The sequence below is a fragment of the Varroa destructor genome, unplaced genomic scaffold, assembly GCF_002443255.2.
Source record: "Varroa destructor unplaced genomic scaffold, Vdes_3.0 BEIS01000001.1, whole genome shotgun sequence".
NCBI lineage: Eukaryota > Metazoa > Arthropoda > Arachnida > Mesostigmata > Varroidae > Varroa > Varroa destructor.
The window spans coordinates 68,346,742-68,361,301 of NW_019211454.1; the positions used below are offsets into that span (position 1 = coordinate 68,346,742).

Sequence of the window (14,560 nt, forward strand, 5' to 3'; positions counted from 1 at the left end):
CCATCATCATGAACGAACCGCATTCGATACGTGGCAAACTTAACGGGACACAAGAATCAGCGAACTTCAGAAACGGTTTATTCAACGGTCAACTTTAATTATGCACAATACAGAGCTTTGCGCTAATTCTAGAACCATCGCTCTACTTGTTTGATGCTTTTCTACTGCTACCTCAGCGTTAGCTGGTCTAGGAGAAGCTTCAGCGGGTTGAGCATCAGACGAACAGAAATTACTCATCGTGTTCAGTCGTAACGGCCAGCCAGCTAATATCGTGGTAACGAAATCTGGCTGTGGCCAAGAGTAGACGCTCCTGGTGTCTTGCACGGATCGCATTGTGTCTGTCCAATGGTATGCTTATAGAAACGATCTGCGGCAGTAGCGGCAGCGATGTAACAGATACCGATCCGTTGCTAGTCGCCATCTGAACGGTGCCAGTCAGGCGGACCGTCGCTTTGACGAGGAATTGTCTTGACAATATGAACCGAAGTCCTTCAGAATTCTGTTCATTACAAATCGGCCGGGTAGTACTAGTGCGTTTCACTTATTTCAATTATAGTTATTGGGAATGGGTTATACTATCGAGGCTTATCGTCGTTATCAAAGCCTTCCTTTTCATTGCGACCCTTAACGAGCGTTCATTTGAGACTATGCAAGACTAGTGGGGTTTCGATATGGATGAAAACTTCATTCGCCACACAATCCATTGGTCAGAATTACCCGTCACATGTAACGTACTACACTATCAAGGATTAAAACTGCATTACTATCTTTCTATAGAAGTAGGAGATCATAGAAAAGACTCGAAAGTATTATCTGCATGTATATATATTAAAATACTACGCAAATCGTGTTTGTAAGTTGACAAGTTATCACAGCACACTCAGAGGGCGCGAAGTGCCTCAACCTTGAAGCAGCAGCTTCCAAACTTAGACTTTGCCTGTCCCGAGGTTGCCGAAGTACTGCTGTCTCTACTAACCTTACCCCAATTGTCCCTTAATTTTTGTTGTAATCCAAATGACACCGAATAATAATAGGTCTGCAGGTACAATTTATGATTTAGAATATAACCGACAACAGCACGTGGGGTTAATTCATAGTAAACCGCTAGGCTTCGCTTATGGAGGTACCAGTACGGGCTAATTTATCCGAACTAAGGCCATGTGTATAATAAAAATTAATTGGATCTAACTATCCTAGACGTATTTGCTCATAAAGACTTGTGTAAACGTACAATTCGATTTTTGCGTTACCCCGTAGAATATAATCACAGATAAAGATACATAGTAGAGATATTTCGACTGATGTTTGAGAAATCGTAGTGCATTTGAAGAGCATTGTTCTTCTCATCTGTCGCCTGCTAAATCTGTCCTCCTCTAGAAGATCAGAGTTGTTGCAATGTCATCATAGATTCATCTATTATTGATAAGGAACAGCAAGCTCTTTGCTATCTACTATCCATAAGACTTGTTTCAATGCCAAATATTTCTCACTGGACGTGGATTGCCGTGTGCCAAGCAGTAAGTAACGCTGTAGTTACCGAACGATGATTGAAGAATACTCGTTGATTGGTGGCTCTTAACTAGTGGTTAAAGCAATCAGACGGCTATCATACACACACGCATACAAGTCAATCATCGTCTGTAGCAGCGCTAAATTCAACGTCGTTTGAATAACGTTCGCAATAGCACGAAAAAGCAAATTAAAAAAAAAAACAAGACGTGAGAAAAAAAGAGGAACGAACGTACGGACGGACGGATCGTGGTGGTAAATGTCAAAGTTCCCTTTTTTTCGCCTACGGAATCCCGTTCAATTGAGTGTTCGTTCAAGTGTTATAACCATTACAGAATCCATTCATCAGCGCACTTAGTATGATAACGAGTTAGCTAATCCTGTAAATGTAAGCTACTACCTTTTGTGACGTGAGCAGTACGACACGTTAAAAAAAAGATACAGTACAGACGTAGACTCTTCACGTTTGCCTGACAATCTACTTCTGATCAGCGAGCACGTGAGGCCTTCGCACTGAGCCAAGAAGTAAAAAATCGTAGAACACATTACGCCATTGTGGTTTCGGGGAATTAGCTTCATCATCTTGCTTAGAAACTTCATAGCATCGGTGTTCGTTTTTACTGAGCGAAATTTTTATGTTTTTTGCGATGTATTGGTGTGACATGGTCGAATAAGTGAAATTCCGTTTGTGTCAATCTATATAATTAAACGTGGCCATATCTTGATACTCAAACGTATTAAAAAAACAATCAATAGCTTGTTTTGTTTATACTGAATAATTAAAGAGTGCCTTAGTTTTGTAGTGCGAACAAACAGGAAAGCATCGCGAACGCACAACGGAGTGAAGAGCTGAATCCCAGATAGTCAATAAGGTACAAAGCCTTAGCGCCACCAAGAGTGATCGTTTCTCGCCAATTACACCAACTGCGAAAAAAAGATCTCATTCCTGTCAAATTCTTCTGTTGGCCATTAAGAACAATTAATGCAGATATTTCTGCTACCATATTTATGAGTCAAGTGTTGCATTTAGCATGGGTTATTGCCCAACTTACGCGGGCAATCCATTTCGTCCGATCCGTCTCCGCAGTCATCGACCCCATCGCATTGCCATCTCTTATTAAGGCACTTCCCACTCGCGCACAAAAATGTTCCTGAAACAGAAAAAAAATTGGTTAGTCATAACTATTGGTTTAACATGGCCTTATGTAAATTGCAGCACCTAATGCGAAGTGCCCGTATGGAATTACGTTTTCTATCGAAATATTATTAAAAGCCTTACCGAAAAGCTGACAGGGCAGAAGATCACACGTTTTAGAAATTATTTTTTCATCGAATTTTTACGCAATTATCTAATTTATTGTAAAAGAAAGTAATTCGACAGGCTGGTAGGTTTCGACTTTGCCCAAGCAACTTAATTTCGAAATATAGAAGTTTTATCACTTTATCAAATGCTTAGCCGGGCGAGGTGTCACCACTTACAAAATACAATGTTCACGCTATAAACGTGCCGAATTAATGTCTTCCCTTTGCGTGCAATTGTAAGGATATGTTCTTCACTAGAAAGTTCTCTCATATCTCATTGACTGTTCTGTAAAGGCGCCATCCTCTTGAAAAGAAGCGTAATTATAAAACAGCCTTGAAAACACTAATTTGGTTTGTTTTTATTTCTATTACGGACGATTTTTTTGTTTGTTTGTTTTAGCTGTACTTTTATAGCCCCCCTCTCCCCTCCACTCCCCCTTCTGCGGCATCTTTCGGTATCGAAGGTTGTTCGGTCTTGGTTGTCGTAACCTGTATTGCTAATGTATATTACGTTGTTGTGTATTGACATAGCCTGTCAGATACCACCCATTGTTGCTGGCAACAACCCAATAGATTCTCGTTTCGACAAGGTTTATGTTGCTTTCGAAAGGGGACAACCGTACGGACCTAGCGATCTATTTTGCAAAGTGAATCTGGGGGGTGTGCAAACATGTGAAATCGGAGTTTGAAGACTTCAAGGGCAATTCAGCGTTCCTGAAAGCCTAGATGTGACCGTGGTCAGATGCGGCATTGTCAATCGTTAAAGGTGGCTCCAAGGAGTTCTCCTCCGTTAAATTCGGGAAAACATAGTTATGCTCTTGATTTTGATTGACATAATTCTATTGAATTCGGTAATTTCCGTAGTACACTCAACAAAAAGCTATTGGGAAAGCTTTGAAAGCAATCGAAAAAGACAGATACCAAAAACGAGCCCTGTTTATGCGCATATACACATTCATCTCGACTGACTAGCTAGGGGAAAACTGTTAAACAAAAATCGGTAGATAACACAGAGCCAGTCAAGCAGTTAAACAGGGAAAAATTTTAAATGTTACATCAGGTAACATGTAATGCGTTTATGTACATACACCTATGTACACCTACATACGTGCACTAACAGAACGGGAATTGTTTTTTTGCATGACAAGCCTGTTAGCTGGAATCATACACGCAATAATCAAGCGCACGAATTACTACAGTAACATGTTACATTATTGTCATCCACTTGCTATTATAGACGAGGAGTGTTGGAGCATAGTTTCCCGGCTCATGTCGGGTTACCTTCTCGTTGAACCTCACCCCATGGATTGGGGAATTTTGCACGGATGCATGAGCAGCGATCACATCATCATCCACGTGCGCATCATCACCGACAACAAAAAGCAATGGTAATGGCTGCAAACGGGGATCGTACTCGTTCCAGCAAACGAACTAGCGCATGCTATACGACATCACCGTTATTGGATCCAATCAAAAATCTTGACCATCCATCTATGTTATTGACCGAAGACGAAGGCCCAACATTAGAATCACAAATTCAAAGCCATTATCATAGATTGAATGCGACGAAGCACGACTGGCAAACAAAGCACGTGTAAAATTCCCATCGTTACTTTTATGGATAGCTTTGGGTTACATAGGTGTATCAAGCGGTCAATCAATGAATCTAAGTATGTTTATTTTACTTAATAACCACATTCACAAGAGAAGTATCTAGAGCAAACAAAAGAAACGATGGGACACAAAAGAAAACCACACAATATAGTGAGTGAGTCGTGTACACCTAATTCGTCGTAATGAACGCCGCATATAGCGAATTGCATGCAAGAACTCTGCAGTAATATTCTATATTCGGTCTATCTTACCGTCAACGGTAACTATCATGACAATGCTCGTCAATTTTTCATCGATAATAACAAATGAGAAGGTTTGCGGCCCGAGCGGGTCCGGTACCGCGAAGAGCTACATGTTTCCTTTAGAACCTTCCATTCGGTATCAGTCCGGTGTATTTGGCATAGGGGTACACAGTAGTAAGCTATTCATAATGGATGCAGTAGTAATTGTCGAAGTAGTCGTACAAGCGACAACAAAGGGTGTAAGGAATTATGGAATAGAAATGGATCGAAAATAAAAACTAATTTTACGACGAGACTAGAGGAAGCATTAGAAAGGAGAAAGAAAGCAGACAAAAAAACAGGCGAGGCGCAATGGGAGTAAGTACGGGGGGAGGAGGAGGGGTAGGAATAGGTGGAAAAATGAAAAGCAAACAGAGGAGGACCGAACGAAAGAAGCAGACCGCCACCAGTTCAATTCGCTCGGTGTCGTTCAGTCTGAATGCCGAAGAACGATGGTATTCCACCGTTAACGCCAGGGACGGCGCACAGGCGGAAGTGGTTCGACCAGTAAAAATAGCTAGCAAGAAAAACTGATTTTCCCCACTGCAACTAACCCCTCCGTGTCTGCCTAGCTTTATTCTGCAAAAAGTCTTCGTGCTCGTCAGCTCCAGCAGACAAATGATGCTATGACGACCACAGGATACATATTTGTTGGAACCTATTGAAAAGGGTAGACCCGGGCAAAGAACACATTTTGGCCAAGACAGTCTTCTGCGCTTTTATGCAACATTAACTTTCGCCCTCGTCGTAATGGCTCTAAGCAGCGGTCGTCGATGTCAGCGACATTGCCTTTATATATCCACCTATCTACCTATGATGGTAAATTGTTATGAGCTGACGCAGCTAGCTGCTACTCCTGCTGCCATTATTGGTAATTCTTGTTACGTCTACGACAACTATCATTTAGTAGTTGCTTATCCGAAGGAAACAATTTTTACCCAGCCCCTCAAAATATTGATTTCGGAACGGGGGTTAGTTAGTATTTGTGCTATCTTAAAGATACCTTTGTCTAGGCATTTTTGCATTTATTCAGCTGCAGTTCGACTAAGTCGATGAAATGGCGAAATGGGCATAAAATGTACTGACCGAAAGATAATACCCATCATAATAAAATGGTAGTAATGAGGTGATGCCGTATTGAGGAAGCCACAGGGAATATGATTGAGACGAAAAAGAACCGTCAGTGGTGGAACCTAAGTTGTCGCGTCGCGAATCTATCCCAGAGAGGCACGCTCCCCCCAGGCGTACCATTTTATCTCCAAAGGAGGTGCGGTAAAACCATAGTTCCGCGTACTATGAACGGGACATTATGGGGCACATTCTATTATAAATCACGTGTATCCCCCAGATTTGATTCTCGGTTCTTGAATTGGTTGCGCCCAAATTATTTGATTCAAAACGAGCAGAAGAGAAAATCTGCCTGTTTTCTAGCTTACTTTGAATATGTATGTTCTATGAATATGTAACTTTGGGCATCTTAGACATCTTTCTATCAGTCAACTTTATAGTCAGTTAATGTAAACGCTCAAAAGAATGGCGAAACTAACACGGAAATAATAAACAGGGTGTTTTTCTATTACAGCCCAGAAGTCACACAGAGAATGGACGATCTTAGGTGCAAGGTTTTAAGTTATTTCAAAAATGATTTCTATACCGGTACTAGGCTAGCGTCATGTGCGCTTTATCTATACTATCCAGAGGTTTGAGAAACTTTGATCGTTTTGACCTCAACGCTTGAACGAGTTTAAGTATGCGGTTGACAGGGCGGTGGTTCTGACACCGCAACTGTGTAATCGTTTGTGGTCGCGTGGTGACAGGACCAGGATTGGGTGCACGATAGTCGATGATTCTTATCGGATCATTATCCCTGAACTGGGTTCAGAGAGGTCAACAATGGGTTCGCTGTGATATGTTACTAAGTTAACGCGTAGACCTATTATCGTCGCCTAGTATTTGGTAATGTCATCATCATAGGCAGATGGGACCGTCTTACGAGAAGTCTGAGAAGACGTGGATGTGCTGCCATGTGGTCCAATTATAGAACAGGGGCTTGCTAGTTAAACTGTACGTTTCTAGACCGAGATGCTGTCTATGCTATTGAGTAGTACAGATATGAGAAGTATTATTTAGAATGAGGCGAGAAAGCTATAACAAGCAATTATGCCAATGTGCTTGAGATTGTAATGGGGCAGTCACAGTTCGCCTGTTTATGCAGTTAAATATGAGAATAATTTGCGACGTAATAAAATTTGAGACACAATTTTGCCGCGAGGTTTCTCATCGAGGCAAGGCTGATTATTATTTATATTGCGCGGTATTCATAGCAGACATTATACGCCAGAGTGTAAAATATTGTTATTGAATTAAAATAAACGGCCATAGAACTGCAGCGAGATACAGAAACAGGATTAGTCAAATACCTTTTGGGCATGCTGGCACTTGGCAGACGAATGGCAGCATCGCCTCGCATGAGGTCAGTCCCCACTCTTGGTTGCGTTCGCTCAATTGCGCGTATACACATTGGCCTCTTTCAGGCTGGGGTTGATCTAAAGACCAATGACCCACATACTTCGGGATAAAGTAGCCAGACGATGACTCAAGCGTATTTGTAGCTAGATCCTTAACGGACTTAAGGCCAAGCCAGTAGGCATTTTGGGGCTGGTCCCGAAGACCCTCAGTTGCTAGGGCTCGCGTGAAGTTATTCTGATGGTAGTTCAGCACGAGAGCTAATTGACTCCCGTATCGCCGGCATACTTCCTCTGCTCTTCTCCACGAATGTTTGTTACTGATGAACTTGTAGCAGTAAACGCTGTCTCGCGTCCAACCTAATAGTACACAAAAACAGCAATAACACGAAACATTTTATTAAGAAAAACATATATAGAAAATGAATGTTACATATATGTAACAAAAATTTGAAACAGTACTCTCTATAGATGTTTTTTCATCGAAATCCACTGTGTACCAGGTACATACTATGCATATTTTAGGTCAGTTTACATACAAATGTACATACATACAACTGTCCAATGTTCGGCTGCCATTTTTTATCTAAATATACGGAGCTAATCGTTATAGGTATATCGCCGATTTAATAGCCATGCCACAAGTAATAATACTTAATCTAATACGCGAAAAAGGATCGTAGCAATGGTACAATCATATAGGTATTAAGTACAATCATATCCACAATTGTCAAGAACTCCTATTTCTCAAATGTCCCTCGCGCCCTTTTGGGTAAACATCGCTAAATTGCGCGATTGATATATACCCTAGAAAAGCTATTTTCACGACAACTTCTACCCAGTTGGGTTGTCATTTGGCAAATAGTAGACTTCTGACAGAAATTGCCGGTGTATTGCTAAGATCCGACACCCCCGTTCCCCGTCCCCCTTCCCCGTTCTCTTGCCTTCGTTTGCTCGTTTTCGTTCCCCGAGCTTGTTTTGCCCGTTGGCTATTTAATCGAGTTGGTGACGCCGATGATCATAACGTTGTGATGAGCATGGACGTAGCTATATATCGAAAAGATATTGACCGTTTTTAGTCGATAATTGAAGTATTTTTCAAAAATTATTACTAAACAAGCGTTATTTGGATTAATGATCTTCTACCGTTTTTCGAAAAATACCGTAGTTCCGTTACCTTAGAACTTCTGTACTTTCTATGGGAAAAAAACTGTGTAAGCAATTTTTGCACTCTCTAATTTTTATCACTAAATGAATATTGCCACGCAATTTCTCTAAACCATGAAACAGAAAATTATCTGACGATGGAAGATCCGGGCCATAAGCCGGATGTATGAAAACCTCCCCTCCTTGTTCTCTCAATTTTGCCGGCCAGCCAAACATGTATGTAATATGTCATTTCCACGCTGGAAGACAATATTTTTTTCTGTTCGCTAGTTTCGGTTTAGAGATCTCATTAATGTGTTGTAACCTCGCCAGCTGTTAGGAACGGGGGTCCGAATCAATCGTTTTGGCAGGCGATAGTAACCCATAATAATGCACGATCCCGTTCCAATCGTAACTCCGATCTAAGAACGTAGCATAAATTTATTTTTGCATTGGTTTGGGCTTTGTCACAAACTATGGAACACGTTTTCTTTTCGGTTCCATATTATTGCAATATATATGATCTATTTTTGATCAAGTGCTTTAAAAATGGCTCCATTTCAGGACCACTTTGCGGACAGAGATAATTCTTTCGGGTCAATTCCTCTTTCGTTCAAGCATTGACCTTTCTTTCAACCAGCTTTCTACTTTTGCTTTAAAACTGTTTAGTGATGTATGTTTAGTTCTTTGGCGATACCGACTTCCGCAATAACTTCATTAACTTCTTTCGTAATTGGTCGACGACCACAAGAAGCATCCCCTGCATCGTGATTTCCAGAACGAAAGCGACATTTCCATCTACTATTGCTAAATCTCAGCCTCGAAATGCTGTCAGTGTCGCACCAGCTTATACCAACCTATCAATATGTGACCTTATTCCAGATAGAAAAACACTCAATACTTCTCAACAAAACTATATATATATATATATATATATATAAAGGGCAAATTCAGTTGCGTAGACTGGAACAAACCATAATACTAAATTCGATTATCATCTGCATGGGACAGAGGATGTGGGACGGAAAATGTTGATATACCTATTATGTAACTTCACGGAAGAAAAGACGTAAACATCGTCTGACAACTGACTGCACTCAAGATACCTCAACTTTGCGAAACAGAATACGTGACCTCTTGTCTTGCATGGCTTTTGAACGATGGTGAATGTAGTACAACGAACTAGAAAGGGCAGCTATAAATGATTACAGCCCCATCTAGCTCTGGGCCTTGCTTTGTAGACCTTGTTTGAAATTTGTAGCTAGTTAGTCCAAGCTATAACTTACGAGTTGGTTGCACTTATGAAATATCTTTTTGCTATTATCTGAGCTGGTTTATATGGAACAGCAGTAGTGTTAGAGGGACCCACGTGAAAATTCAGCAGTGTAACGTCGTCTGCATAGGATTTTGTATATAAACACCGGTGTGTACTTCCGGATATTAATAATTTCACTGTGAATTGTCATAGTCAAGTAGTTTTAATCCATAGCGTATGTGATCGTATTACGAGTATCTATAGTTGCGTCGAAGAACAATGAAGCTAAAATCCACAAGGATCCAGTGGGGCCACAGCTGTCTGCTGACCGCGCGTGCGAATGAGGCAAGCGTGATGAAGGTTTAAAAAAAGAGTGACACCGAAGGGAAAATGCATCGTAAAGATCAGTTATAATGATTATGTACTAACTGAGTGAAATATAGCACATTGATTGATGACTGACACTAAATAGTTGTACGGCATTTTTTGTAAGAACTGCACTATTTCCAGGCTATAACGCTAGCTTTCTTCTTGACTGACTGGACGGGATAGGAGGAAACGTCGAAAGATGACGTGAAAGCTCTTTTTGACAATGGTTCTCTTGTCTAGGGTCTCTGAAGGCGATAATAGCTATCACAGCCGTAGCTGGCATGGCTACAAATGGAGAAAAACAAGGACACCATCAGAAGCGTGTCAGCAGTAGAACGAATAAGGGCTGAGCAATTTGGCCGGCCGCCTCTCCCCTTTGTTCTTCGATCGTATCTGAGAGCGCTCGCGCCGATACGGTAGCAGCTGGTTCGACGCAACACCCTAATTCGTGTCGACTGAGCGGTGTCGGGCGGTTGTCGAAGTGTGACGAAGACGATAATGATGGCTCAGTGGCGCCAATGGCCGTAAGAGCAGTAGTCGTAGCGGTGGCGGCGGAATCATCATCAGCAGCAGCAGCAGCAGCATACATTGGCCCTTCATTCCGCTGATAGCATTGGGTTCGTTTATTTATTCATTCATTGAAGATGATTTACTTTAGGTCGAAAAGTCAAATCGACCCGCCTCTTTCTCCAAGACGACCAAATTCTCACTGCTACTGTACCTGTTACGACCGCTTTCTAGCGTCTCAGGGCGTCTGTCTGTTTGGATGTCTTTGTCAGTTGTACGTGCGCGTCCGTCGTCTGCGTCGTGTGCTTATTCATAAATAGTCGAAACAGCAGTCGTGTATTTTTATTGTTTTCTCCCGCCGCCTTCTCCAGCTGCTGTCGTTTGCCTCGGAACCACCCGAACCAAAGAAGCGGGAGAACTCGGGGGCACTAGCAGTGGCTGGGGAGCTGGTAAAAATACGCGACGGGCAGCCGCCCCTTAGTGCCACTGCCACTGCAGCAAGGACTGACTCGACGACAGCTGGAACTGCCAAAACCGTTTCCAAAAAATTGTCTGCTGGTTTGCCTCGTCGTTTCGACTTTTCAGCAACACCAGGCTTACATGGCATCACTCAGACGGTACACAGAGGTGCCGCTGATGATGACGAAGCTGATAGCGGTTCTCATGCCTGGGACTTCGAATACTATCGTAACCGTTAGTTTGAGGCACGTCGATACGTCGGGTGGTGTGTCATTGCCTGTGAAAAGACACAGTAGCAACCGCAGCAGCGGAAACCTGATTCGCGTCAACAGAGATTGTACGATCGTCTAGCCAGTCGTCAGTGCCAGCAGAAGTAATAATAATCCCCGCAATGGGCCCAAGTGACATGAAAAATAGTTACAGTAAGACAAATGAGTAAGGGCGCCATTTTAACGGCGAAGAAACACTTAATCCGGCATCGAATGTAGTATCTTGCCTAGTTTCGGCCTTTGCTAAGCGGATCTCACAAACTGATGCTCCATGAAATCACCTCACTTTTACTCAGCGTATACAACTCTCCTGGTAACTTTAAAAAAGATATTAGATACAATAGCAAATCGACGCATAACGTGCGCACCGAACATTTCAAGATGATGCTGATTACGACGACGCCACAATGATGGTCATAAATACATAAGCGCAGTCCGATCGATGCGGGTTAGAAGGGCGGGATCGGGCCATAGGTTAGTTGTTGCCTGAAAGCAACGCGGCCACCGCTTTATTGCGGCAGCTGTACCTCTCCACAGATCATCGGATCAATTAAACAAGTCCTTATAGCGCCTAGCGACAAAGGGTTCTCAGATTCAGACACCGGTCGCAGGACCTTATTTGCAGCCAACCCCAAACACATCCGTTCAGATCGGTAGTAGTCATATTAATTTCATAATGAGTCAAGCAGATACGTTACATTAAATGACTGACGTATCTAAAGCGCATGTCTATACTGGCCTTTCAATAGGCTTTCGCAGTAACACTAACAAATAGGTAAATGTCAGTAGACTACCGAATATTGTGCTATCTTAGGTGATATAAAGCGTAGTAATAAATGGGTTAGTGACTAAATCAAGGAAACTAAAGTAACGCAGAGCTATCTAATTAGAAATGAATGTCAAACATCACCAATAGGCTGGAACTTTGAAATTTCGCTTTCAAATATATCTTTCGGAACGCATCTAAAAATCTGGACGGAAGATGAAGTTATCATTGTTAAGAGTTGCTGATATACTTCATTAGCTGCCTAGGGATTTTCTCTAGAATTCGAAGTGCTGTTTCCTAATGGATCTGACATACTTAAAGTAGTGGCATATACAACGATCATTAACTGTTGTATGTAATACGCCTATGACTATAGCTATCTATGTAATTATTTCTTTTTTTTTTTTCTTAACTTATTATTTCTAGTCCAATGTGTTTATCAGAGTCAAAAAAAGTACGATCACAAACACTGTAATCGACTTCGGCTTTTGTTAATGTTCTGAAATTTGTGTTTTTTTATGACGACAAGAAGCTGGGTTATTTACGATTGTGACTTGGTAAGGGGCAGTTCGTAACTATTAGTTAAAACGAAAAGTTATCTTTGTTCACTAGGTATGTTGCTATTACTATTACTGATATTATCGTAGCCTTCTAAATATATAAATCCATGTTATTCCGTTCTTTTTTCGAAGTTTAGTGTTGATTATTGATCTTTAGGCTGTTTTCACCTCAACCGTTTCAAGACACATTTACATCATTTTGGTGACATTCTTTTCAGTGGTGGCAGCGTGGGGTTATCGCTCACACATCTGTTGGCTAATTTAGATAACCCCAAATTTCCTTTTTCCTATTTAGGTGGGCTTACCTGCTCCCCCCAAGATGATGTGGTAACATAATCGTTACCTAGCAGGTTCCTTGTTATTGTATCTCGTCTTGCAGCAACGACAGGGGCACCAGTGAGAGTACTGTAGCAAAAAGCAGGAGGTTTTTATAGGGGCAACAAAAATTGTGACGAAGCTGCCTCCAGTGTGGCGCCGAACCCGGGCAGACGGCAGCATCGCGGTAATTACATGTTAGATGTACGGCGGAATTAAAATAGAAAAAAGCAAGAAAACCGATCAAAGAAGGAATATTTCTGGAGAATCAGCGAGCGAACCGACGCTCGACATTGATGTCGTCACTGCGTATGCTGCAGTTGCGGTTGCCATAGTGCTACAACAGCTATTTCTGTTGCTGCTGCCGTTACTGCAGGTGAAGAACCACAACAATCGATCTTCTTGTTTACTCACACTGACAACAGCGCAAACTTTTTTGGTAGGGAATCACATCGAAAAACAGCTACAAAAACAGCGCTATCGAACGTTCCGATTCTCGCCGGAGACACGATACAATGAAAGTGACCGAGTGAGTCAACAACAAACACGTTGACAACGAGGCGGTCGATCGTATGCAAATGTTATGAGCCGTTCAGAGGCCACCGCGGATAACAGCGTCTGGCCACCAGTCAAAGAAAACTCAATGACTGCCGGTAATAACCGTGGGCGTCGTCGTTGGTGATTGGTGACACCACAAAAATTTTTGATCGCCCTCCGAACCCCCATCTTTTAACTTCCCCCAAGTGACGACCGGAAGGCGCTCAGCAGACAACTAATCCCCTCTTCCAAGATAAACGACTGCGCACTCAATCACAAATGGATAAATCGATAGAATTGCAAACGGTCAGACGGCACATTCCGACGGGGGACATTTCTATTTCTTGTCGGTAAAAGCAATCAAATACTGCCACCGCCACCAGCATAAGCAGCTACGATGACACATCGGCATTGCCTGGTTAACTTCGCCGTTAACTTTTTCGTTTATGATTTATTAATGAGTCAGTGAAGTAATGAGAGGAAAGCTTGACAGTAGCGACATCATAAAGAAAAACAGGCCAAGGGACGATGAAGAGGAACACTGACAATATAGTAGTAATAATAATAATAACGTAGCGATAATAATAATAACCAAATGAGTTACTTGTTCGGTGACAGTGTGCGCGATTGGTTTGGGCGAGTGTGAAGGAACGCAATAATGGGGGGAAATGGAAGGGGTGCTCAATTATTCGAGAAGGCGACGATGGCGCCGAACGAAGAAAGACCTGCTTTTTAATGTTTTTTTTTTTTTGATAACAATCCTCGTCAATTCAGTTAACTTTAGGAGAAGTACATCAGCGTTATAAAAACGCCGTCAGTTTTCGAGGTTTTTCTATCACGGAGCTGAAATACTAACGGGACGGGAGGCGGAGCAGTGCTTGCAGCTCTTTTTGGCCTAGCGGCTAGCAACAATAGTAAAGCGAAATGATGAAACGCAACCCTATTGCTGGGTCTACGTACGCACGCCTGAACACGAAAAAAGGCTTTAGCGTCGTAGTGCTTTTTCTTGTGCTGCAATTATTCGGACGAATCGCGTTCCTCGAAATATTCCCTCAGCCGTTGGTTATACCATTGTTATTGTTATATATGATCAACAACAGTAGCGGTGATGGCAAAAAAACAATAGTCGCACCGATGGAAGGGGAGGAGAAGGCGGTAGCTATGCCGACTGCCGGGGGTTCTAACTTAATAAGTAAACTAAAAATT

The 14,560-nt window shown here is 42.1% G+C and overlaps 1 protein-coding gene across 1 annotated transcript in view; it reads right to left on the reverse strand.

Annotated features, from left to right (window-relative positions):
• uif (sushi, von Willebrand factor type A, EGF and pentraxin domain-containing protein uif) overlaps window positions 1-14,560 on the reverse strand; it is an 81,650-nt gene that overhangs the window by 30,981 nt on the left and 36,109 nt on the right. Inside the window, exons 3-4 of the mRNA XM_022789274.2 lie at window positions 7,127-7,531; window positions 2,562-2,660 (exon numbers count right to left, since the gene is read on the reverse strand). Of these exons, the coding sequence (XP_022645009.1) occupies window positions 2,562-2,660; window positions 7,127-7,531 (504 nt within the window). The remainder of the gene's footprint in view (window positions 1-2,561; window positions 2,661-7,126; window positions 7,532-14,560) is intronic.